Source organism: Cheilinus undulatus, linkage group 7 (assembly GCF_018320785.1).
Source record: "Cheilinus undulatus linkage group 7, ASM1832078v1, whole genome shotgun sequence".
Classification (NCBI taxonomy): domain Eukaryota; kingdom Metazoa; phylum Chordata; class Actinopteri; order Labriformes; family Labridae; genus Cheilinus; species Cheilinus undulatus.
Window position 1 is genome coordinate 18029117 of NC_054871.1, and position 27460 is coordinate 18056576.

Here is a 27460-nt window from a genome sequence, read left to right on the forward strand (position 1 = left end):
CTTTTGGCTTATGTCTCTACCAACTTTGCACTTCTAGAGACAGACATTTTCACCCATTACTCGTTGCAAAATAGCTCAAGCTCAGTCAGATTTCATGGAGAGTGTCTGTGAACAGCCATTTTCAAGTCTCGCCACAGATTCTCAATGGGATTTAGGTCTGGACTTTGACTGGGCCATTCTAACACAAAAATATGCTTCAACCTAAACCATTCCATTGTAGCTCTGACTGTACGTTTAGGGTCGTTGTTCTGCTGGGAGGTGAACCTCTGGCCCAGTCTCAAGTCTCTGCCGATTCTAACAGTTTTTCCTCCAAGATTGCCCCGTATTTGGCTCCATCCATCTTGCCATCAACTCTGACGAGCTTCCCTGTCCCAACTGAAAAAAAACATCCTCACGGCATGATGCTGCCACCCCGAAGGTTCACGGTGGGGCTGTATATATATGTACATACATATATGTACATCTAATTTTTATACCGTCTCCCTGACAGGTAGACAGGGTTCTGCGCCCCCTGAGGTGCCCAGATCCCATGTTGGAAAACCACTTGCGCTGTTTAGCCCACTAAATAGTCTTACTGTAAAATACCAATTACCCGCCAGGTGTGGCAGTACATTTTGACAAATAAACGCCTGTTCCAAATAAATGCCGGGTGTAATTTATTTAAAGCTCTGATATGTGACTGAGATGATATGAGAACTGTATAGAATCAACTCCCAACCCCCCCCTTCCTGTTCTTCTCCCTGTTTGAGCTCCGTAGCTCTGCCCCTCTCTTTGCGTACCTCCTCGTGGATGAGAATATCCATTGAATTGAATACTAACAGTGACAAAGCGCTCGTGGAGTGATTTTGCTCTGCTTTCCACTGAACTCAATGGCCGAATCACAGATAAGAAAACACTTCATCTCGTCATGAACAAATTCTACACAGGGCCGAAAACCGCTGTAATTCTGCAATAGAATCAACTTCTCACTGAGCTGAGATACGGAAGCTACAGCGGCCAATAGGAATGCTCCCTCTATCCTGAGCCCGATTGGCTGCGAGTACTAGCCTCCTCATTGGCTGGGGCACCCCCGTCCCTTGCTGGTTTTCTCAAGTGAGATAGCAGTGCCAGCGAAAAAATAAAAAGAACGACATTAACTTTAAACTGTTTGTCATCAACTTTGTGTTTGTTTAGTTCCTTACTAGTATTTAAAGTGTTTAGAGAGCGTTGAGTTGACAGAAGAAGACAAAAGTATAACTATGGTACTGTAATCTTGTCTTAAAAATGTAAAGGTGATATTCATACTGGTGTAAATAAATACTTTGATTGAATTTGCCATATTTTTCCAATTTTTGCTAAGCAAGATTTTTTGTGAGAAAGGAATTAAACACCTTTTCCAAATAGCCGCCTGGTTCCCAACTAAATGCCTGGTCTGCTCAGGGATTGAGACAAATAAACGCCCTGGCTATTATTTGGTATTTTACAGTAATATTTTTGACAGTCTACCAAAACTGTGTTAATTTACTCCCATAAATAAACACATGTAACAGGGATGCACAAGGTAAGCACCAAATGTTAGCTCAAAAAGTGTATTTTTGGTATCAGCAGATATGAAAATTTCTGTCAGTGTTGAAAAACAATATATATATAGCCAATATATATTGGCTATAAAAATCAGCCCATATCAGCTGTAAATGTTTGCCATACAAACAAAAAAGTTAGTGGAGTTTAGGCCAGACCAAAAGACACATCAGATGAAGACTTTTTCTCTGTTCATCACCTTTCCCTACGCTTTGAAGTGTGTCTTAAGGACTTTGTTAATTTATCATCTGAATTTTTAAATTGTGTTTTAAGGGCTGAAATTTTAGGTCTGGACTCCATTGAAATGTTGGTATCGATATGGGTATCAGCTAAAACAAATCTGTAAATATCGACACATCTATTATTGGCAGAAATATCATACATCCCTAATATGTAATGAAATGACTAAATAAGAGTGACTTATGCTACTTCAGTCTACTCTTCCTTTTGTAGGTCTCTGTGAATACAAAGCTATATAGACTTACTGACAAAATAACAGAATATCAACACACAAAATATGATGGGTATCTCATCAGTGATTGGCAGATCTCACTCATAGGCTATTGACTGTGAGAAACGTGATCAGGGCATCCTTAGTTTGGAGCTAAATGGGTCAAGAACAGAGCCTTGAGGGACCCCACATTAACATAAACCAATGAGGTGCAGTCAGAGATGTCTTAAAAGGTCAAGAGAAGGAACAATCAGCAGGATGACTGTTTTTTTTTTTTTGTTTTGTTTTGTTTGTGAACAAATATTTTTAAGTAACAACATGTACCCAGCAGAGGAAGAAACTGTGGAGAACCTGGCAGATAAAAATTTCTATATTTTTGAATTTTCAAACTTGTCTTGTTCTCTATGTTGCATTAGTTGAAACGTTAAAACCCTAATGTCCTATTTGTTTTCTCTTCATCTCTCTCTTTTTCTATCCCCTTCCCTCTGTCCTTCTTTTGGCCCCAGGCAGAACAATTAAAAGTTTCAAAAGTCTTTCTCGCCCAATGAGCCGAATGATAAGAATCTGCTTGTATAACCAGAAATCTCATCTCCTGTACGCTCCCTCAGTTGGCCCTCTTCCTCTTAGCTGTCTCCATCATCTTCTCCGACTCATTCGTTGTTTCCTTCCTTTATCATCTCTCTCCTGCTGTTTACTTTTTCTGTCATAACTCGTTTCTAAATATTTCTATATAGTTTTTATTGTCTGTGTTCATCATTCTCACATTAACACTTCTTTTCTGTATAAACCCACCAGTCTCTTATTCTTTATTTATACCGTAGTCTGTTGTTCTTTGCAGTCATTGTCAGCGTTTTGCTTGCTTCATGTTTCTTTTTACTGCTTTTGTCTGCCTCCCTTCCTGTTGTTTCCATTGTTTCCTTTCTGCCTTTGTTACCTCTCTGTGAGCTGTTCTGTCTCCTCAATGAAGTCTCCTAAACAGTTTGCTTTGATTGTTCTTGTTCTCTCTGCATTGTTAACCCGTCAATTGACAGAACTAGAAACAATAATTTAGAGGCTACACTTCTTTGGCCTTTACGAGTTAAAGGAGCCCCAAGGTTATACCTCAATGTCATTAGATGTTTTATTAGGTCACATATGAATCATTAAGTTAATACAAGATTTTAAACAAAAATATAGTTGACCTTATTGGAATTGACCTTTAAATTGACCTTGAAAGTCACCCATGTTTCTGAATAGTTGACTGTGTATGAAGACAAAAGGTGCATCAGTGCCTCCTCCTGTTATGCAAATGTGAAAACAAAATACTGCCTGCTGATGTACGCTAACATTAACTTTTTCTTCATTCATCAACAAGCCAGATATACAGCTGAAAGAAATATTGAGCCTGTAAAGTAGAGGTTGACTGTGAGAGCCCTGATGTTTATACGTTATGACATCCCACATCTTTTGCTGACCAAATCACACAGATTCAACTAGCGACGGGTGGTGAGCCAGTTCCTGTGCCATCAATGATATCCTACCTGCCACAAAATGGATGTTGATGATACTGATTTAAACATGCATTTAAACAACTACTAATGGTTTTAACACTTAACTTTAGTAGAAAGCACTAGTAGTATAGCTAAAACTGAAGCGTGTGTCTCCAAATTTACAAAATTTACTGATGGTGGTCAGGAGCTCTCCTAGTGTGCTGCCATCTTCCTCGGCGGTCCCACGTTACTCGATTTGTTCATCTTGAACCCAGCATAGCAGCGATGTACTTCACCATCATAATGGCTTAAACAAATGTTGAAGTTTTGACGGGATGGGGAGGTTGGGGGTTAACTCATGGCTCTCTTGTTTTTACCCTCTGAGACTGACAATGTCATATATGACAAGAAGAGACAGGTTTATTAAAGTTAAATAACTTTTTAACCATACATTGTAGCCTCTTACTTTTCTTCTTTCTGGAAGCGCTCCATTGTGCAGTTCTAATGATGCTATCCATGCCTCTGTAGCCCTTACAGAGACTTTTCTAACTTGCCTGGAACTTGTGGTCTTTAAATAGTAAATGCAAACTCTGATATTGAATATCTTTTATATCATTTTTTAAAATCAATTTTCAGTCATTCTTGCTGCTAGCTTAGCATGAGCACAATATCCACAATGGATATCACATGGGCTGTTACAACAAATGACAGGCTGTTCCATCTTTGCATTTGGTTTTCCAAAACAGTTCATCTTTAAACTTAGATCCTTGAGGAGACAGCCAGAATAGCTCATGATGTAGAGGAAGGGTGACAGAGAGCCTGTGATTTGTCCCTCTGTGTCACTGCAGACAGGAACTCTTTTGAACAATGCATCATAATCAGCCAGTATAAAAACAGTGCGAATACTTTTTTTGTCTTTGAGTTTTAATTGCCATTTAGTTTTTTCTTTTGTCTTTATAGTCTCATGATTTTTTTTTTTTACTCAAGTGCCATTACTACAGCACACATATTCTTAAAACTCAGGTTGTCCTGAAAAAAAAAGGATGACTGTGCACCACAGGGTTGATGTTTTGTGAGATATCTAAGACAATTAGTCCAGGTGAGACAGAAAGATTAAAAATAGTCTAGGGCTCAGGGGGTTAAGTCAGTGATAATAGACATAGAGGCTGTGGCTCTGGTTGTAGTCAAAGAAGCAGCTGTAAACACTGTAGCTCACCACCATCCCAGCTAAAGCAGTAAATTTAAGTAGTTCTGCAAAAAAATCTCAATTTTTTTAGTTTAAGTGCTTTTATTTTAAATAGCCAAATGAGGAAATAACATATTTCAGTAGCAGCTAAACACCAGCTCACAGAGTGAAACAAAATGTACAGATTCCTTGATAACAACATACTACAACATACTGAGAGCTGAACACACAGAGACTTACACAAACATCTTTGTGTTCTAATGCTCAGACATGAGCTGATCATGGCATCACAGGCTTATTTCAGGGAGGAGAAGGGGAGCTCTAGTACCTGAAAATGTGTTTCGATACGTTGCTCATTTAATTTAATTATAACCCTGCCAAAAATGTGTAGAAATTTCAAGTCACATTGCCAAGCTCTTCACTAAACTTACTGACTAAATAGCACAGATCCGTAAGGTCACTACAGTCTGCCGCAGAACAGATTGTTGTGTTGATTTGTAGCATGCATTTACATTTATACACATTAATGGAAAGTCCAATGACTCTTGTGTTTCCATTCTTTCTCTACTCATCTAATAAGGTGCACACAGCAAAGCAGTGGTCTCGTTTGTCAACAGAGCTATCAAACACAGCAGTTTGCCTCTTTTATAGCATCAAACAAAGAGATAAAGCTGATAAATCAGCATCATGAACAACTATACAAAATAAAACATGTTCAGGAAAAAAATTATTAGACATGATCTTGATTTTATAGTTTTAACAAGTAGCATGACACAGCTTATAACTTACACTACAGTTAGTTTGGGGAGTGCTTCATATTTTGGCTTCATTTTTGGGGTGACGTCTTGTTGTCCATCTTTTTACAGTCATTTATCTCAATCAACTTGACTTGACTAAAATTTTTTTCTCTCATATTTTCTTGCACCCTCAGCCGTCTTCAGGCCCAGCTGTCACTTTCTCTGTCATCTCTTCCTGCATGAATTTGTCTTTCTCCGATACACTCTGAGATTATATTTCTCTCCACACACCTTTGATCCTACCTCAGCGCTGTGGCACCATCTTGAGGTTTACAGAGAAAGGTGTGAACACAGCGCTCCGCTCTCTTTTCTCTTCCCCCCCTGTTTTAACAGTTATTTTTAGAGCTGTCCTGATATTTTTAGCTCTGTGTTGCCATGTGAACTGGTTGTCACTGAGACCAAGGGGATGGGTGTTCCCAAGCAGAGACGACGTCAGCTTTACATTTTCTCTCTTTTTATTTCAAAACCAGGAGTTATGTAACTGTATAGAATATGTAAATAATAATTGCCAAATAAAATAGATAAATAAAATAATAAAAGCAAAAAAGTGTTTATGATGAGGAGAGAAAAAAAGCAATCATTTGATAGGAAAAAAAGCAATATAAAGATGACGGAAGATATACAGAAATATTTTTATAATTATTTAGATAAAGAAGATGTCAGATTAATTACTCTTAGGCCACAAAACCTGTCCTTTAAAGCATCTTGGTTATAGAAAGTTTACTGGACTCATGGCTGGAGTTCCTCGAGTCTTTTGTGTTGTACTCTTGTTTTTCTGTATCTTTCTGGGATTTTTTACTAATGTGTCCCCTTTTTTAAAGCTATGATACTGGCATAGTTACATTTCCAGTATATCCGCTGATTAATATAGTTTAATTCCAACACATTCATCAATAGATTACCTTTCTTTTGGGAGAATTTTAAAGGGCATTATTTTCTGGAAAAATAAACTTCTTGCGAAATTGTTTTGAAGGAACTTGTTCAAAATATGGATACAGTCAGTTTATAGCAGCACTTAATGGTTTGGAGGAAAAAAGTGAAAAATACAGAAAGAAAACTACTGGTTTGTAGACCTTTCATGAAAAAAATTCTGTGGCTTAGAGGAAATAAGATAAACCTGTATGAATACATTTTTCTTGGGGGCTTATGATCTGAACGATATATGGGACATTTAATACCCATTTGCAAAGGAGAGGGGTGTAAAAAATATTGCTGGTAAATGATTAAAAAAAATGATCACACAAATACGTTGTGATTAATCAGAATAAATCATACATTAAAAATGCTAGCATTAAATTGCATTTTGCTTTGAGACAAAAGAACAAGTATAGCTTAATAAACTTTATTTAATGTGTCAGCGTAGTTGAAATGGTTTGTGAATTACAATATCTTATTTGTAGAGTAATATCCATAAACTGCTAACATAATCAGTAGACAAATACACCAAGAACTAGATAAATTCTGCTGCAAAGTGAATGTAAACTGCTGGTTTTATCTAAACTTGCATTCAGCAGCTTTTTTAATCCAAATTTGCCATTAAGCAGACCTGGGTCTGTCTCAATCACCTTAACCTGGTCACCCCCAGGCATGTCAACATCTGTGCTGGTAGTTGTTGTCAAACTTAGTCATATGATTGAGTTGTGTTATTATTATTTTAACATGTTAATCATGAGTGTTAATGTTAGTATAAACTAACTTATAATTCTGTTATTGATACTAAATCTCAGTTCTTTAAAATCAACATTCAGTATCGTCACTTTAGGGAATCTGAAATTAAAGATTTGATGCATCTTTTTGTATTGTCCAAATGTGGCAATGTTTTGGATGTCTCTAAAAAATGGCCTTATATCCCCTTCCCTATCATTGATAATGAGCCCTCGAAAAATAATACTTGTAGAATTAAAAAGTGGCTTTTCAAATGTTTTAAATACAGTTAGGAGAGACGTTCATTTTTGAGCTGAAAGGTAAAGACCATTAGATAGTCCCAATTTTTTTCTCTGACAAAAAAAGAAGAAAAAAAGGACACATTATTTTAGGTTAGAGGAATGATTGCAAACAGACAGGGAACAATAAGTGACAATGAAAGAAAATGGAGTACGTTAAGGCCATGCTTAGAAGAATAATGACCATGATGATTGTATATGTCTCAGTGTTTGTTTTTCTGTGCAGTTTATTTTTGCTTGCTATTGGCATTGTAGTACTTGTGAGTGCTTGTGTTTGTTGCATTAATGGTCTCAAGAAAAATGATTACATCAGATGAAAATAAAGAAGGGTGATTATGTAAATAGATATGGATGATACAGAACTGTAAGAACAGATCTCAGAAGAAGGCTTACGGATGTGTAAATGGATTTAGAGTAAAAAGCATAGAAAGAAACGGAGTTTGACAGTATTTTAAAATAATCTCAGGTTTTGCAGGGAGTGTCCTTTCAGGCGTTTACCTTTTAACAAAATTTTTTTTGAGTTGTTCTAAATTGCCTTAAAAATAAAATGGTTAAATAAACAGTCTATGTGAGCTACACTTACCCATCACTTTATTAGGTACATCTGTTCAACTGCTTATTAATAAAAATACCTAATCAGCCAATCAAATCACTGCAACCGATGAATTTAGGTGTCTTGATGGGAAGAAATTGAGACGCATCAGACCCAGCATGGGAAGCATTTTCCGCTCTTCTGTTGTCCAATTTTAGTGAGCCTGTGCTCCAATTTCCTGTTCTTAGCTGACAGGAGTATAACCCAGTGTGATCTGCAGCTGTAGCCCGTCTGCTTCAAAGTTGGACATTTTCTGTAATCAGAGATGCTTCTCTGCATACCTTGCTTGTAATGGGTGTCTATTAGAGTTATTATTGCCTTGTTGTCAGCTCCAACCAGTCTGGCCATTTTTCTTTTCTTGACCATGTCTACATGACTAAAAGCATCAGTTACGGCCCTGTAACTGGTTAACATTTGCATCAATGAGCAGTTGATACTGAGTGTAAATATGTAAGAAAATTTGAAATTTAAGATGATACTCAAGAGGGCTTTTTTAATCCTCAACTGAATTTTATTTAGATTTTTGTGATAATTAAAGATAAATAAAATGAAATCAGCTCACTTTTGATTTTTTCTTAATCTACTCATTTCTTCAGATAGCTGTTACAATTTGAAATAAACAATGCTGAAAGATAAGTTATTTTTAAATGCTGCATGTGGAAGACCAAGAGTCACTCCTGCAGCAGAGCACCCTTTTACCATGAACTGGTTTCCTGCATATTTCAGTGACCACAGGGATAATGACTTTTTCACAAATGTTCTACCTGACAGCAGAAAGGATGAGGACAGCTGGACTCGCCACTATTTTTATTATTTTAACTGTCTTTGGCTATGATTTGCATTTAATGTTTGAGGATTTTTTCTGAATTATATAGTGAGGGTCGAACTATATCAGAAATCTAAAGGGTTTCAATTAAAGTTTTATAATTTTTAATTTGAAAAGCCTCTCCGAACATAAAACTTTTTCTTCTATTTGAGTCTGTATTCATATTTAGTTCTCTTCTCTCTTTCAGGGTCTGAACATCATCTTCAATGTTGCTTTGGCTCTGCTCAAGGTTAGTACAAACTTTTTTCATGCATTCCTCCAAAACTGTCTGCTTTTTATCATTCCTCCCATAAAAAGGAGGATAAAAAGCTACCCAGCTTGGTTTAATCTTCATGTAAATTTAGCTTAAGTGAAAAGCTGAAAGATGAAAGGTTTGTGTGATAATGTAAAATCCTAGATAACATTTCTTTGCTGTGAACTGAGGGTTTATAGAACGTTTTTGAGGCATGAGTGTGCAGAAGTATTGTAGTGACTCAGGAGGTCTTTGGTCTGATATGATGGGTGCAGGTTTGGGGTTTTGTTTGTTGATATTTCTTGCCCCCTAGTGTCTTAGTCAGAAACTACATCCTAATCTCCTAAAAGCGTAATAAGTTCAGGCACATGGTGTTTAACATCAAAATGATATACAGGTATACAGTCATGATATTTTATAATGAAATACATTGAGTTCACTGTTTCTTTTTCCAATCTTCTGAAGTGTTTCTTCTCAGAATTGTATGATTTTCCAACTAATTCTTTAATTTAACCATATAAAACTATTTTTTTAAGGTAGATCAGTTATTATTGCATTCAGATTTGTTGGTAACTTAACAAACAAACAAAATAAAAATTCTCCTATATTTCTTCAAACAACTTTATCAGAATTTTCTATAGATTTGTTTTAAGTTAAACATTTTCAGATTAGGGCTGAATAATTTGTGAAGAAAATCTAATTGCAATTGCAATTGAAAATTGCACCCTGTACGATTTGAAAGTTAGAGAAGCCCAAATTGTAATTTAATCTACATTTTAATTAGTTCAGATTAAATATGATGTCTTTTTGTGAGCAGTCATAATTTCTATTTATTAATACTCAGTTACATCAAGCATTTTCTTCAGATTTCTTCTCTTGTATAATCAGTTCATAACATCAATAATATCTAAAAGAACATAAATTAAATGTTAGTGTCTCAAATAATCTCATATGTCAGATTTTTTTTATCCATTTCACTGTTTCTTTCATAGGAGATTTTGCTTCATCCTTTAGCTCCCCCAGGCTTCTCATTTTGAAAAGTGGAAAAGTTTGAGTGCAGAGTTGTTTAAAGTTAGTTTGTTGTGTAATCAGATCTGTTGTCAGGATGAATGAGTGTTTATCTACAATGACTCATCATGTCACATGTCAGGAGTCTGATCATTTAATATGAACATTAATTACATGTGACAGCTGGTGTTGAAGGTTTGCTGCAACTCACAAACTCAGTGATATGGACTAGACTTCATGCCAAATCATGCTGTCTATATTTTAGTACTAAAAGACAAAACGGTTCGTAAGGTCTGTTGACTTAGTTGATTTCTGTTTTCAGATGAAAGCATTGCTTGTTTATAAAATGACTGCAAAATAGCACCCAAAAATTTATGGAATAAATTTGTAGAGTCTAAATGTTGAACGTTTTGTCAGCAATTAAAGATGTGGCAAGGAGGCATGTCATTTTAAAAGTCAGATGAACATACAGTATTTGACTCTAACTTTGTTGTGCTTTGTTTGGTCTCTCACTTCATGATTTGAACACCTGCAATATTAGTATTATGTTTTCTGACTTTGCACATTTACAAAAAAGGATGAAGAAGGAGAAATAACCAGATGAAAAAATATAATGGATCTCCTAGTCATATATATTTTGTATGGGAGCCCTAAGTAAAAATACATCCATACTTTACACTATACTTTATTTCAGACCCATAGGTCCATTTCACTATACATAAACAAAATAAATACAATACAAAACAACAAAATAAGGATAAAATCACAATTCATAAATTTTCAGATATTAAAACACAAAGAGAAATTTGTACCAATATTTCCAGTAACAAACTGAGAACCTTGTGTCCAACCATTGTTGGCTGAATAAGTGACATTATTATTTCATTTTCTTTGTCAATCATAGAAATCACAAAATTTCCAAGCACAGCCTGAAGTGTGGACACATTATTGGTGACAAATGTGTGGCTAGCACTTGTCTGTCTTGGTGATTTAAGAAATATTCTACCTGCATCTTTAATATTATCTGTAGCTTTTTCATTTTTTCTTCACTGTTGTTGCACCATAAGTGAGAAGTACAAAGTTAAGTACAGTAAGCTGTAAAAAGCTTTATTTCGACATTATCTGTGTACATTTGTAATTTACATTCCAGGATATTAGATTTGCATAAAATTAGAAGCATTCACATCATAATCTCTCAAGTCATTCCTGATGATGATGACAGATAAGTAACTTTTTCCACCACACTAAAGGCCTGATCAGAGATAAAGAAGAATAGAAACTGCTGCTTTTTATCATCTTTGGCTCTTACTATCGCCACTCTTTTTACTAACATATTTACAGTAATGTCACATTTTATCTCTCATAAAGATCATTCTTCATCATTAAACTAAACCTAGCACTAAAAGTAGGGAAATTTGTGGGATGAGCAGCAGAGCTGAGTATGTGTGTTGCACCCATAAAAATTTGCCAAGTCTTCCCTGGCAATGACAAACAGCTTATTCTGCCATTGACTTACTCTTGTTTGGTGTTTTGTGGATTGGATGATTGAAGTCCAAAGGAACAAGAAATAATGGCGATTTAACAATTTACTTATTTAACAAACAGAAGCTGCACTATATTGTGGAGGAACACAGCCACAACAGCCTGGCACCTCCTCCTCATGCTGGTCACCGGCCTGGTCACACACTGCTGTGGAGTGGCATCCCATTCTTCAACCAGCATTTGTCCCATGTCAGCCTGTGTGGTTGTGTTGGTCTCTCTTGCACGAACAGCACATCCAAGCTGGTCCCACAAATGTTCATGGGGGGTTGAGTTCAGGACTGCTGGCAGGCCATTGCATCCTCTCCACTCCCAAATTTTGGAGGTAGTCTCTGATAAATCCCGCTCTGTGAAGGCGAGTGTTGTCATCTTGGAGGATAGTGTTCAGTCCCGGACTGTGATCCCGGATATGGGATTGCAACTGGATGCAGAATCTCATCTCGATATCACACTGTCTCCACCAAGAGATGTTTCATGGAATTTCCACATACAACTGCTGCACCATGGTTTTCCGACTGAAGGCAAGCAACCTCGCACACTGGAAGTGTGTCCGGAGTGGTGCGCAACAAAGTGCTGCCCTGATCAGAGGGCTGGGATCACGGAAGACCTGCGAGTTCACACAGGAATAGTATGTCAACAGTGGATTATTTTCCCTTTTTTGGGTTGATTTGTCATTCATTTTGGCATGAGTCCATCAAATTATTGCTTCTGCCATGGATGAGTACATTAGGAAGTTAAAAGGTTAATGTTTGCTTAAAGGATATACAGGTTTTTGTAAAATTCGGTGGCTTTTTACTTCAAAAGTTAACTTTCCTTATCATTGGCACCGTTGTTGCTCAGTGACCCTCTGACCTCCAGGTGACCCTTTGCTCTCGCTGCAGGATGAGACATAATGTTGATATGGTGGTGATTTACAATTGGAAGTCCATGCATTTTGTTGTACTTTGAAAGTACCAGATACTCCATGCTTTTAACTGCATTGTCTGATTTACGGGAATGGACACAGCTTTAGCAGCGGCCGGCATTGAAAATAGACCTGCAGCATATCTCCAACGAAGCGGAGTGGCGGTTCAGAGACGTGCCCATTACAGACTGCTCTAATTGACTAGATAGGGAGCGATTTGCTCTGCAGTATGATTTGCTTGCAAATCCCAGCACAGGAGCTGTATGTGGAAATCTGAGGTTGCTCTATCGGTGTAGCAGTCAGCATGTGTCTTCTCCACACTTTGACCCTACCATCCAGCTGCTGTAGACAAAATCTGGACTCATTGCTGAACATAACAGGTGCCAATCATGCATCTGATTGTCAGCACCATGGGGAACCAGAAGCTCAAACAATAGTCAATAGCAACAGCAAAATAGGCTGACATTGGCAGAGAAGATTGGACAAATTTTTCATACTCAGCTCTGCTGCTCATCCTATAAATGCATGTTCCTTACAAATGTGGCACCATTTAAAAGGGAAATTACCAGGCTTTCCCAGGATATAAGATTAATTGCCAAGAAGCATTGTTACAACAAAGAAATAATCTACCGAACGTTAACTTACTTACTTTTTGTTCTAAGTGTACTTATCTCCAAAATAAACCCAGAAATAGACTAAGGCCATCTGATTACTGTGGGCAGTTGTAGCATGGCATGTCTGACATACCACAGTAATGATTGACCTACTGTGTTGTATTTTGGATTACCAAAAAAAATTCCAATTAACAGAGGAAAGCAACCATTGTAAGATAATGAGAAAAATAACTTGCCATATTGAGAAAATGTATAAAATGAACCTGCTACCACTGGAACACCCGCATTATTAACCTAAAATAATGAGATTAACCTAGAAGAATCTCATTAAAGACCAGAAAGTATCACAGGGAGAATGAATGAAATAAAATATTTAGATGTGTGTCCACTTTGGGCTTCTGTAGCTTTGCAGTCTAAACCATTATCACATTTAAATTGCTGACTTCTGATCTATTCATTTGCAACATAAAGCGGCTGCACAGTGTACACAATAAAAAATGCCCAACATGAGCAGACTTTGAAGGTGGTTAGTTCCAATTCGGTCTTGCAAATTCACTAATAATTTTTGTAGTAATAAATGCATGGGTGTTTTTCTTATTCAGTAATGCAGCTTAACAGGCCTCCTCTATGAAAGAATCATGTATGGTTGTTTTTCAAAATCCCTCCTACTCAATATTACAGCAGCAATTTGTTCTGTATGATGGAAAGACAGATACACTGCATGCGATGGTTGGGGACAGAAAACAAATGAGGATGTGAGGAGGGTACTGTAGAAGGGGCTTCCACAGCCCGCCTCTCATTGGCCGGGCATGACGGCATTCTCCCCCCGAGGCTCCCTCCTCCCTCCTACACCCATCCTTCTCTCTCTCCTCCGCTCTCATCATCACCCCTCCCTCCCTCCATCTGTGTTCACCTCCCTCCCTCTCCGCCACCATCCACATCACAACAGGAGCATAAGCTATCGTGTTAGCAATCTGGACCTTGAGGAGTGGAGCTCTGCTTGTCTTTTCTTTATCTTTACCCTCATGGATGAGTGCGTGGATCTCTTCCTATCTCTCGGCTCCTTTTTTTCTCTTTTCCTTGCCTTCTACACTACACTACCTCCACCTTCTCTTCCTTTCTGTTTGCTCTCTAACATGCTACCTCTGTCCATCGCCACCCAGACCTCTGCAATGGAGCCGCCCCTGCTAGCCGCTAGCTGTTAGCATCACAAAGAGAGACAGAAAGCAAAGAAGAACGAGAGGGAAGAGGGCTGAGAAGCACTGTGCGGTTTCTTTTCTCTGCCTCACCACAGTAGCTGGCCACAGCCATCACTCCTGAAGGAGGAACAACACTCACTCTCCAGCTGACAGCATCCATTTAGGCTTTGTTGTGACTTTCCATCGGAAGGAGTTGGTTTCCAATCTAAAGGGTTTACCGACCGCTGCAGACCAGATGTCTGGCTGGTGCTAATGGAAGGATGAGACAGTGGAGTCCATGCTCGAGCTGTTGACTTCTTTGTGTCAGATTTGACTTGAAATCAGAGAGGAAGAGAAAACAAGAGAGACTTTCTTCTGTTTGGCTACACATTCCCAAACTGGCCTTGTTATTCATGCATGACCGGCTTCATCTGAGCCAACGGGTTCAGCATCCACTCAGCTGTAAACCAACAGGAAGGCATCATCATCTCCTGAAGGCAGAGGAGCGCTAACGTGCTAACAGACCTCATCTCTTCTCCTGCTCAGGCTTAGTCTGGCACTCTTCAGATGAAAGGAATCACGCTGCTATTTAAGGCAATTTAACATTTCAAAGAAGCTAAAAAATCCCTGTCAGCATCATACCAGAGGCGGCCTCCCGTGTTGGAGAAAAGAATACAAAACATATCGACTGCTTTGATGTGTCGTCTGAGCCGCGAGCATTAAGGCCATTCAGTCGTGTGGACCGAAGGGGATTCAGTCTTTGAAGTCGCGCTGCAAAGGAGAATATATTAAAAAGGTGGAGTACTTCATCACAGAGACCCACGTGTTTGGAAGCTTTGTTGCTAGGCGACAGCATACCGGACTGGAATTGGTTGGGGGAGTTTGGCATTCAGGAAGATGAGAGTGGGAAGTGTGATTGGATTTCAGAGTGAGTCTGGCAGATAGCTGGGAGACTCAGCATTATGTTGGAAGCAGCGTTGATACGTCACTTTCTGACTGTGGTTTTGAAAAGCCGTGTTGGAGTTTCTGGACTCTGACAGCGGTACAAGCTGAGCGACATCCTGTCCACTAGTGCAGACTCTGTGGTGCTGAAGCGATCTCCGTGTCGCCAGCCTTGGATGCTTGGGCTGTCTCTGTTGGGTCGCTGTTTTTCTTACCTTGCTGGCGTCCTGAAAACCCGACTGAGACTTTTCCTCCTTCAACCGATGAAATTCTCTACTCCCCAGCGTTAAACACCTGCCACCCCTTTCCCTCCAACTCGTAGAAACCAACTGCTACTTTTGGACGACACGCTGGAGTCACCTGCCACCCTGGCCCCGGAGCGGGACCACCCCTCTCCTTCACCCTGTCCTACCCCTCCACCAACTCCTCCATCCTCTCCTCCACCTTCTCCTCCCCCTATACCTGCCTTGACCCCACACCTGCCCCTTCCATCGGCACGCAGGGCAGTGGAGGATGGAGAGGGCACAGCGGAGGAGAGGGCCCGAAGCAGTCAGCAGGCGTCAGCAGACTCTTTCTGCAGGGTCATGGGACTCCTCGGGATGGGACACCGGCTCTTTGTCCCAAAGCTGCTGGCGGTGAGAAAGAGAGGGGGGAATGGGAAACAGATGCTGGGTGGAGGAGAATAAGCATGCAGCAAAGATGGTCAGGATTAGAGTTATAGAAAAGTGTTTGATAGATGATATGTGTCGATGATAAAAATAGCTACAGATGGTGACAGGATGGTGAAAAATGTAGGGCAGCAGCTCCAAAAAGCAACTTTTATCTCTTTATTTCTGACTTTTCTGTGGTGAAAAGCTTTTGATCGACCCTAAATAGAGGCCTGCTTGATTCCAATTTTAGTAGGAACCTTGGTATATGAAGCATTTAAACAATTTTCCATGTAATTATCTGGTATTTTATTTGCTTTATATAGCATGTTAACTCTGTGATTTAATCCCTGGATTCAGTGTATATAGATTCAAATGGATACTCACAGAAAAGATGCTATATGAAGGCAGCAGTTAAAGCAAACCTATTCTGTGCTATTTCCTTTCTGTTCTAATATATTCTTCATTGTTTATCACATTGTCTCATTATGATTTGGAATTTATCAGGCTAAACGGGCTATCAGGCTAAAAGTAAAAGTTGTTCAGGTAAAGTCCCACCTCTATAGTAAAGTAAAATACACAGCAAAATTGACTGTGTTAATTGAACTCACATAGGGTTAAATTATTTTCCAGTTTGACAGCTCTGCAGTAACTCTTGAAAATCTGTGGCAAAGCTTAAAAAAGCACAGTGCCAGCCTCATAGCAGGACATTGCATACTGATGAATAATATGCCCTATGCATCCTTTAGGAACACCTAAAGTCACAGGCAGGAACTCTAACTCGGTGGATATCTTCACTAATGGGGGGAATGTGTCTCACATTGAAAAATACAACAATCCACTGGAAGCATGACCAAAAAACCCCCACCAGGGATCCCCTTACAACAGACAGCATTGAAACACATCTAAACACACTGCCAAAGGGCATGATGGGAAACTCCACCCACACATCCCTCCCATTAAAATTACACTCTGAGAGTAAAAATCAACTCTGAAATGTGAAACCCTGAGATTTCAACACACCAGTTTCTTGCTGTTTTGGGATGTGATGTGGAATAATGATTTGAAAATGTGCTCAAAAAGTACAAGTACTCAAAAAAAGCTACTCAATTGCAGTAATTACAGTAAATGTAATTAGTTGCTTTCCAACCCTGCTCACATGTACTCTATGTTTGTCTATCTTGGATAGATTTTTTGTGACAGTACGTCCTTATACCACAAGATGGTGTCATAGGTTTACATGTGTGTGAGTGGTCTTTTTACATTTAGTGCCTGAATGCATGCATTTACATTTAGTGTCCATTCCCTGTATCCATATCTACATCCCAAAGCCTAAACACCCTTAATGCTCATAGGCTTAACTGATGTCCAGCATGTAATTCATTAATATTTCAGGGGTGTGAAAATAAGTATAAGTACATGATATTGTGACATTATTAGAAATAATAGCAATTATAACAATTATAATAATTTTATTTGTGTAGTACTTTAAACAAAGAGTTTGCAAAGTTCTCTGACATGCAGAAAAACAAAGCAGCAGAACCCAAACAAAAGAAAAAGAGAAAAACAACACAAGATATCCACATAACATCAAGAGAACCCTAAAGGTAGAAGAACCGAAAACCAACCTACATGTTAAACCCATTCAATATCATCACCCAGATGACATGAGATATCATTAGTACCAAAACATCCCAAGACGTCAGAAGAAGTAAGAATCCTACAACAATATAAGAACTAAGGCATCCTAAGACATCACAAGGCATCATAAGAACCCATGAGTGCCTGGCCAACACTGGAACTGGGCTCCAAAACCTGATACCAGGTGGACCAAAGTTTTAAGAAATACTTAAAAAGAGAAACAATAAGAACTGAAAACATGAGGAGAGCTATAGCATTAAAGATAAAACAAAAGTAAAAGCAGAAGTATGAAGAAAGAAAACACTAAATTGATACAAGCATCAAGAGAGTAAAAGCAAACACCAATAAGATCGACCTGAGTAAATATTAAAAGTAATGGTTATTAGGAAATCAAAACAATAACAGTAGTTGCCAACCAAAACTTATTTTTGCTCTGATGGGCTGTACATGCTGCTAATATTTCCACTGACAGACTGCCTGATCTTCATCCTAAAGTGGTGTTATTTAGGGAACTTTTAGGACTCTCTTAAGGACACATGTCTATGATTTTTTTTGAGAAAACACAACCTCTCTTACCGTTCATATCGAAACAGAACGGAAACTACCCAGAATCTTCTACTGACTGGGTTAAAGTTTGGCAAAAAACATTTTGTGAATCACAAAATCCACAATCCGAACTTATATTTTATCTATCACTTATTTAACTCCTGTACGTCATTTTAGGATGAATATTGACCCTTCTCTAAATTACTCCCTGTGTGACTTAAACCAAGTGTGGACATTTCTGCTTGTATGCGGAAATGTCCTCCAGTTAGAAAATTTGGCAGCAAAAAGCTGATTTTTGTCTGAAACGTGGTGTTTTTGGGACTTGTTCTCCAGAATTCATGCTTTTCAATTATGAATCTTAATCAAACTCAAACATTGTTGTGGCTATCAGCATGCACTCCTGAGCGACAGACATAAGCCGGATGACACCCGAAAAAAACTTTAAAAAGCACACTGCTCTGTTCTATACTGCAGGCCTGTTTATCTGTTCAAACATAATGATGACTGATAACACTAGTTTTGAGGCTAATCCTCTCCGGGTACTCTAGCTTCCTCCCATCACCAAAAAACATGCTCATTGGGGTAATTGGTGTCTCTAAATTGGCCATAGGTGCGAGTGTGAGCATGCCTGGTTGTCTGCCTCTATGGACCAGTCCAGGGTGAACCCTGCCTTTCACCCAGTGGCAGCTGGGATAGGCTCCAGTCCCCCCACCCCTCCTGTGACTATAAGCGGTATAGAAAAAGGATGGATGTATAGCATTTCAAAAAATGGGTTGACAAAGTGCTTTTTACAAGATTTGTCTATTCTTATAGCACACCCTGTGGTGCCTTACTTTGAGTTTAAAAATAAAATAACTTCACACTGCTTAAGGGAAAATAATGGCTTTATAATATTTCTGTGTCAGATCACTTTTATAGGTGTGGTAATGTGAGTTTTAGCACCCGATTAAACCTAATGGAAAGACTGACTCCTCTTCTTCTGCTAAAATAAATGATATTGTGATATAATGATACATAGATTAGCATCGGGGCTAACTATAAAATTATGAATCTTTCAAACATATGTGAATAATTTGAGAGCATAACTACATTCTAACCATAATTCATCTTCCACTAGGTGTATATGCAACCATTTTCCTCCCAGAATATAATAAAATAAACTGTTCAAGATTACCCTGTAAGTCTGCATCTTAATGACTGTCTCTTCTCTGTTCTCCACCACCTCCCCTCTTCTCCCTGCTCCTTATGTCTCACTCCAGACATCTAAAGAGGACCTCTTACAGGCAGACTTTGAAGGGGCTCTCAAGTTCTTCAGAGTCCAGCTCCCTAAACGCTACAGAGCTGCAGAGAACGCTCGCAGGCTCATGGAGCAAGCCTGCAACATCAAGGTAAGGACCATTACCGACAAACACCACAATCTAGGATCCTTAAACCCCTTACCTTAGAATTTACCTGCATCTTTGGGGGTTTCACTGATAAATCAAGACCTTTATACTTTAAAGATCTCCTTATGTAAACTTATTGTATAGGTTCAAGCAATATAAAAAGCAATACCTTTCTTTTTGTTTCCCACTGAGACACAAATGAATCTAACCACAGGGGTGTCAAAATGAGTGCTGTGCAGAGTAAAGTGATGTTGAGATCAGCTCAGTTGTCTAGCTTTAAATTTAGCTAATCTGAACTCTGGTGGTGTCCCTGATTTGTATTCAGAGTTTATTTTGTACACGGAACATCATACAAAACAGAAAATGCTGCTCAGCAAGAGCATTAGATTGCACTGAGATTTTTTTCCTTACATTTTCTGGGGCTTTTTGCTGTTGACATCTTCTTGGTTATTGTCACTGCTGTCTCATTCTGTTCTTTCAAACAAAGGCTGTAATCTCAAATGGATCCTGTGCTGCGGTTTTTGTGCAGCAGGAAGACACTTCCACATATTCAAAGTTTTCAAAATGTGAAACAAGGAAAAGTTTAAACTAAATATAATGGAAGTAGGATCTCTGCCCTATTTGAAAAGTCTACAAGACGTGGGAGGAAGAGTTGTTAATAGAGTTGCACAAGTTGTGAAAACATTTTCTTTCATGTTTTATCATGAAAACAGATCAGGGTTTGCCCACCAGGGGACTTCTTCTGTCCAATAAAAAAAATCTCCCACTTCATTCAGCAGTGAGTTGGAATTTATAGGCTAAGCCAATGCTTGAAGACCCTGAGGTGCTTCACCAGGATTTAACTAGTTGACACGCTGACAAACTTTACTGTATCTGATGAAGAGAGTCCAAGATAATAGCTGCGTTTCAATAATCTGTGCATTTATTGCTCCAAAACTTTGTTGTGCTCATACTGTAGCCTATAAGCAAGTGTAATCCAACATTCCTCCAACACAAACAAACAATTCACCATACCGGCTCACCATACTTCACCATCCACCATACTTGGTTCCTATTTATAAAGTAGCTCTCATTGGCTCCTACAATACCAGCATTGAATTGATTGTGCACAACCAACAAACACTGACTACTGATAGAGATGGCAGCAAGCATGAGCCCTTTATTGGGAAACTAATGGGAGTGCTGGCACAGAAACTAAGCTTTGCATCACTATTGGAGCAACACGTATATGAAGTCTCATACAGTAGTGCTAAAGTACAGTTGATATCTGATAGAAAAAATAACACTAAAAATAATTTAAATATAGTCTGCACTTAACCCAACTTTGATTCTGAGGTCAGTTTTTTCTAAAACAGCTCAATAACATGATTCAATCAACCTCACCTGCACCCACATGTAGCTGTTTCTGTACTTTTACTCAGACCAGTTTGATCAATAAAGGGACCTTACTGACTGGCAGTGCCTATGGCTGATAATTTACTTTGACGAGTTCACTTCACAAAACAAATCAAAACAAAAAAATCCCTTTAAGCAATTCTCTCTGCTTTTATAGCATTGTTTTTATTTGACATGTTTCAGCTAAAATGCTTGAAGAAGCCTATCGTACACCACTTACCCAGCACCAACCAACAGACATTTCTTAATGACAGACTTGGTGATCAACAAAGAGAAGCAAAACGCTGCCACAGAGCCAGATACCTCTATCACCACCTTTTCTGCTCATATTTGCCAATTAAAACCAATGTTTTTTCAATCTTTTCACCACTTTTCAGCTCCCCATCAACACTTTGTTGTCCACCTTTAACCTGTTTGTGCCACTTTTGAACTGCTTTTTACCACATGTGGTGACCCTACCCCACAGGGGTAGGATTAAATACGTTTTTTACCTCTGCCTACTCCTTTTTGAACATGTAAATGTGCGACAAATGCAAGATATTGTCAGAAGTCTATCTTTTTGTTTTTTCCTTTTTTCGCAAACGTATGGGTGACTGTGTTTGTTATGGTGACAATCTCTGATTGTTTGTTTGTTTGTTTTTTGTTTGCTTGTTTGTTTTTGGTCTAACTTTTTAAAATATTATTATTATTTTCACTTTTATACATGTTCAAATAAATAAAGATGAATGAACATGTATCCCATCTTCTGCCTCTTTCAGCCCATTTTTAACACTGTTTGACCTCTTTCACCACTTTCTAACTTTGTATCACTTCTTTTCTGCCCATATTTTCCACTTTTACCCATCTTTTGTCTCTTTCAAACTATTTTTGACACTTTTTTGCCTCTTTTCATGACTTTTTAACCCCTTATCACCACTTCTGCCCAAATTTGCCCATTTTGACTTACTTTTTAACCCCTTCTCAATTATTTTTCCCTACCATTTCTCACTTTAAATCTTTTTTTTTTTTCACTTTTTGCAATTTTTTAATCATTTTTCCATTACAATGGACCATGTTTTTTCTGACATCCATGGGCCCCCAGTTTGGCTGGATCCCTGAAAGCTCTCCCCTCTATCCCCCTTATAGGCGGCCTTGGCTGTTACTACCAACACTAAGCTATTTGCTTTCTTGGTGTGGTTTAATTTCTCTGTCTTTACGAGTCTGTCTTGTGTGTTTCTAGTCAGGAATAGCTAAGAAAGATGTCTTATGGACAGTTGTTTTCTTCAAAGCTTGCCAGGCTGTTATTAAAACACACACAGTCTTGTTACCATCCTCCCTTTGACCTTAATCAAACTGCTGGCATTTTGGGAATTTGCTGAGGTCACTAGAGACCAAAAGGTTACAAACAGTGTAAAAGAAAATGAAGGTGGGTTTTTTTGTGTGTATTAGCAGTGTATGTTCTCAGTTCTGTGTGTGTCCGTGTACGTTTGTTTTGATACAGGAAGGACAGAGTTGAGAGAAAGATGGAAGAGATAATCAGTCTTCCTCTTAACTTTCTCTCTTTTCTTGTTGCTGGCTCTTTATCTGGATTTCTCTGTATTTGCATACAGTTAATATTTCACATTTCTCAGACTTATCTAAATAAAACATTTGTTGAGTAAGCAGGTTGTTATTTTGTGTTGTGCTCAAGGGCATGTTGGCAGAGCTCATTGCTCCAAGTTCTTATCATTCCCCCCCGTGTTCAGTGTTTTTCAGTGTTTTTCTGCACACAGGATATCCTGCGCTGTGACACACGCTTTATCTTTGGTGGTTTGGTCTCTTTTGGGCACTGTTGCATAATGCTGCTGCTTACAATCTACAGCGCTGTGTTGAGAAAAATGCTCAGGCACACTACATACTGTATGTAGATGTTTACTTTGCAGGCAAAAACAAAGAAGTTCATGCTGCTCTAGTGCTTCTTTGCACAGTCTCTTTGATGGTACTGTAAGTATAACTGTTATAGTGTTCTAAGCAGCCAATTTCCTTGTCAGTTGAATGGAAATTTCAACTCAGACTTTTCAACTAATTTAAAAGGAAGAAAACACTCACAGGACAGTTCAAAAATATATGCTGCGTGTATCCCAATGAAGTGAAATGTTTATGTCTGTCATATTTTTCTATAATGGAACCAGTGGCTGTTTCAAATGCTGCTGAAGTATGTAGCACTTTGCAACACAGATTTCTCTGCAGGTGAACAATGTCAAATTGGTCTGCTGATGAATGTGCACACATATCTCAGTGCAGATACCGCCAAGATATTAACTTATTGTTCATTTGTCTGGATTGTAATCTGGTTAGTTTGAGGCCATATTTTATGATTAACATCATTTCAAGGTTATCAAACTATTCAGACAACCTTCCTGGAGTCTCCAGTGCAGCGTAAAATGTGTTCTTTTGTACCAGCATGTATTCAGTCAGTGCACTGGCAAGATACCATTATTTGTAGATGTCTTGTCAGAGCAAAGACAGTTACAGACTTTTGATTATTTATTATGTGACATTAAAAACAAAAAGAACAGTACTGTAAAATTAAGGATGAGGGAGGCAAGGAGATAGGCTGCAAGTGAAAGCTTAAAAATAAAAACCTTCACTAAGAGTGGGAAGGCAACAGGCTATCTTTAGAGCTCAGTTGACTGGAATCCTGCTTACATACACAGCTAATCGAGAGGACGGGAGTGTTTATCAAACTAAAACTTCCATTGATTACATTTGTTTTTAATTCACGGTATCATATCTCGCAACACATTATGCTTTAAGCAAACAGTCTTTCAAAACCAGCTTTCCATTTCCCATTTTTTCTGCTTGCAATGTCCAAATACCAGATATTAGTGATTTGATGGTCTAAATAGCAGGCAACACCATCAGCTGGCAGTCGAGCTGTGACAGTTCAGTTCAGTTCAGACAACTGCAACTGTCCCCTGCAGCGTCAACACCAACATTCCCAAATAGCTTATAGCAAAACTCTGTTATAAGAAATATGTTTAATGTAAAGAAGCAATGCTTTGTGGTTCAGCATGCATAATTGTTCTCATTTGTTGAAGGTCTGAGTACAGTGGTCATGCTATTGCACCATTTTAATGTAGTCAGATGATTCTAGTCCCTGTAAAGAGACTTTAAAAAGTCTTTATTCTAGGCTGGTTGTATGACAGGCCACTGTGTTTTCAACCACCAGGCCCAATGTCAGTCATGAAAAGCATCTCTAAATTTATAAAATCAAGCTTTGTAGGTTGAAGCCACACCCACTCCCAAGACAGATGAACCTCTCAAAAAAAAAAAAAAAAGCTACAACCAGACTAGAGGAATCATTTGTCTGCTATGCTGCTTTGTTACAGTTCTCTTTTTTAAACCACTAGAGAAACAATCACTTTTATGTCATGGCAGGTAAACAGATTAGAGCTAAGTTACTTTAGTTTCTTTTTCTCAAATTGTATTCAACACTCAGGAATCCCTTATATTTTGTTTTCTGAGTTATGTGATGTTTTGTCTCTGTCCCGTTTATGAGACATCTTTGTTGAGTTGCTGCCCAAAAAAATCAATTTCCTGATGTAGCTCTTCAAAATAAAATTCTTCAATGATGATTAGCATTCGAGGCTTTTATTGTAACATATGCTTGCAAATACCAATTGAGACGCTTAGACTTGAATATTGGCTAATACAGAGTATTAAATAGCACAGACACCAGCAGGGTTAAAAACATATTTATCATGTTACTCTGACTGCTGACACTTTGCTCGCATTGACAGAGATTACACAACCCTATATCTGAGTATCTGAATCTGCTCTCTTTCCTTTATAAGAGATATATTTTGGCATCTGTGTCTTTATTCAGATAGGACAGTGGGTAGAGTTGGGTACTGTGGAGCGAGAGAGTGGGGAATGACATGGAGTAATGAAGCCATGGGCCAAAATTCAACCCTGAGCTGCCTAGCCAATCAGCTACCAGCATCCCAGTATCTGCTATTTAAAAAAGGCCAGGTTTTCCTTTTTTTGTCACCTCTAAATGGGGAAAACCTTTTACAAGATTATGGACAATCTTAATCTTACACACTTGTCAGAGGCAACGCTCCAAATCATAACACATATGCTGAATGAAGAGACGCTGCTCTCAGGCTGTAGAATTGAGCTGGAATCAGGTTTGTCTGTCTGATAGCATGGCTTAGCCTCAGCGCATGCAGGAACACTTTGTGTCTCTCTCCTCATATCGTGATCCTCCTGCCCCGCTTATGTTTCTCTCCTGCTGTTGTTCAGTTTTCTATTATGCTGCTAGCTGATTGTTGTTTTTATCTATCTTTGTCTTCACACAGTCCCACACTGTACTTGTGTCACTTTGGCTTCTTCTCTCCACCACACACAGATACAAAAGCACAAAACTTTCAGTAATGAATCCTGTGGAGTCTGATTGAACTGTAATCATTTCCTACTCTGGTCATTGATATGACTAACATGTCAAAAGTGCTTTTAAGAGCCTTATTCTAGTCATTTCTAAATTTTGGAGTCTTCAGGCTTTTAAGAACCAGTAGCTGGTTAGCTCTGTCTGAAATATTATACTCAAAAACAAAACCATAATCTTATAGCCAAAGTTAAACTCACAAACAGCGGATTGTGTTTATCTGAGCTTCCTTACTTCCTCTGTCAAAACCAATCAGTTTTTCATCTGTCATGTTCTCACACTGCTCACTCTTTGCATGTTCAAAATAGAAAACTCCCAGTAGATAGAAGTTATATGGAACAAGGCACACAGGAGAAGAGGGATAAAAAGACTTAAGAGTGAAGAGGAGCAGAAGAAAAAGCAGTGCTTTCTTTTTACTCCTTAATTTGCCTGTATGTAATCACTGGTCATCTAACAAAGTCTAGCTAGTCAAACGATAGATCACAGTGTCATTTCAGTGTGTTAAGCAACATTGCACTATTTACCATACTTTGTATTTGTCCCTTGTCATAAAGTCTAAGGATGTATCTGCCACATCAGTTATCTCAGTCATAATTATTGTTGGCTATTCCTCAACATTTAAAGCTGTGTGATCAATGATCAAATCTTCTAGCAAGGCTTCAAGCATCTTTGTTTGTTTCACACCTGCAATGTTTGTTCTGGACTTTTGGGCTTTTCAGTTTGAGACGAACCTAGATGACAGGTATGAAACCTCCCCTGGACCGTGGTCCGGACAAAACGGCCAGACCTTGGTCCGACCGTTAGAGCTAGACTAAGTCCGGACCAAACTGAACCCCGTTTCATCATCCAGGAGCCTTCAGATCATGTCCAGTGTGGAAGCATTATTTTGAAAGGTTCGGACTTCAGTTTCAATCACAGGCATGAGAACCAGAAAAGAGGAAATCCAACACCAAAACACAAAATGAGCTGCGAAAAACACCCGAGGAGAAGAGAAGACCAAATGACTTATTGACACTTTGACAATGTTACAAAACCTTCTAACTGTTTTCCAATTGGATGACAGAAACTAGGTGTCCATTACAGTTTTTTGCAAAATAAAGGTGATATTTCCTACATTTCGACTAGGTACAGTTGAGCTTTGAATTTGTTTCAATTGAAGGGGCATGGGCCTCACAAATCTTATTTCACGTGACTCTGCTGCAAGGAAGCTGGACTTTCGTGTTGGTACGATAATGATTACATTTGCAGCGGTTGCCTTGATAATTTTGAACAAAAGACGGATGATAGTTCAGAGGCAAAGTACGTATGTATAGCAAAGACCACGTATAAGGGTTTAAGTCTGATGTTCAGAAAAGTCTCGTCTCCCCTTCAGTCCACATGTACTGCACCATGTTGTCTCAGAAAGAACTGGTCATGTGACACCATACGTCACATCCTGTGACTTGTAAATGCGGAAAATGTGTTTCCATTGCACTTTTGCAATATATTTCTATATCAAAACGTCTGAGAACAATACTCAAGAAAATACTACATACAATACAATACTCATGATGAAGAAACTCTGACAGCAGTATATGAAGGCGCGGGATACTCTGTGATAGAGCGGTGCTTCCACTAATCACTCTCTCACCTTCTCTGCCAAGTCAGGATTGCCTACCGTCTTCTCCTTTCCTGTCGATGATGATAAAGTCAATGAGAAAGCACATGAGGCAAACTCAGCCTATCCATACATACTGCTCCTCGAGTCTATACTTATAGTAGTATTAAACCAACAATAATACGATGGTGGAAATGACTATTCCATTCATTTTTTTCTACGTACACATTACATACATCACTCAACATGCAGATGTCAGATGCCAGCCAACTAACCAATCATTGTAAACTATACAGACACGTAACCCAGGTATTTGATGATGAAATCTTGTAGGTTTTTTCATATAAAATCTGTAGTCTGTTTGCAATAATGACAGTGTGAAACTAAAATAACTGAACCAAATATACATCAAATGGGCTTGCCTGCCAAGCTCACTTTATTTACAGGAGCTGCACATGCTTCTACCTCATTCTGTTGCTCTGATTGGCCCATAATGAATGTGACGGACAAAATGTTTGTCCAATCACCTTCTGAGAATTTTTAAAGTCCTTTCCTTCCCAAACACTCTGTATGGGAGGTTTCAGATGGATGAGGGATATA

The 27460-nt window shown here is 38.6% G+C and overlaps 1 protein-coding gene across 2 annotated transcripts in view; it reads left to right on the forward strand.

Annotated features, from left to right (window-relative positions):
- Positions 1 to 27460, forward strand: part of rabgap1l (RAB GTPase activating protein 1-like) — a 172556-nt gene that overhangs the window by 114844 nt on the left and 30252 nt on the right. For both annotated transcript variants that reach the window (XM_041792373.1, XM_041792372.1), the window contains 2 exons: positions 9012 to 9053; positions 19335 to 19463. In XM_041792373.1, coding sequence (XP_041648307.1) covers positions 9012 to 9053; positions 19335 to 19463 — 171 coding nt within the window. The remainder of the gene's footprint in view (positions 1 to 9011; positions 9054 to 19334; positions 19464 to 27460) is intronic.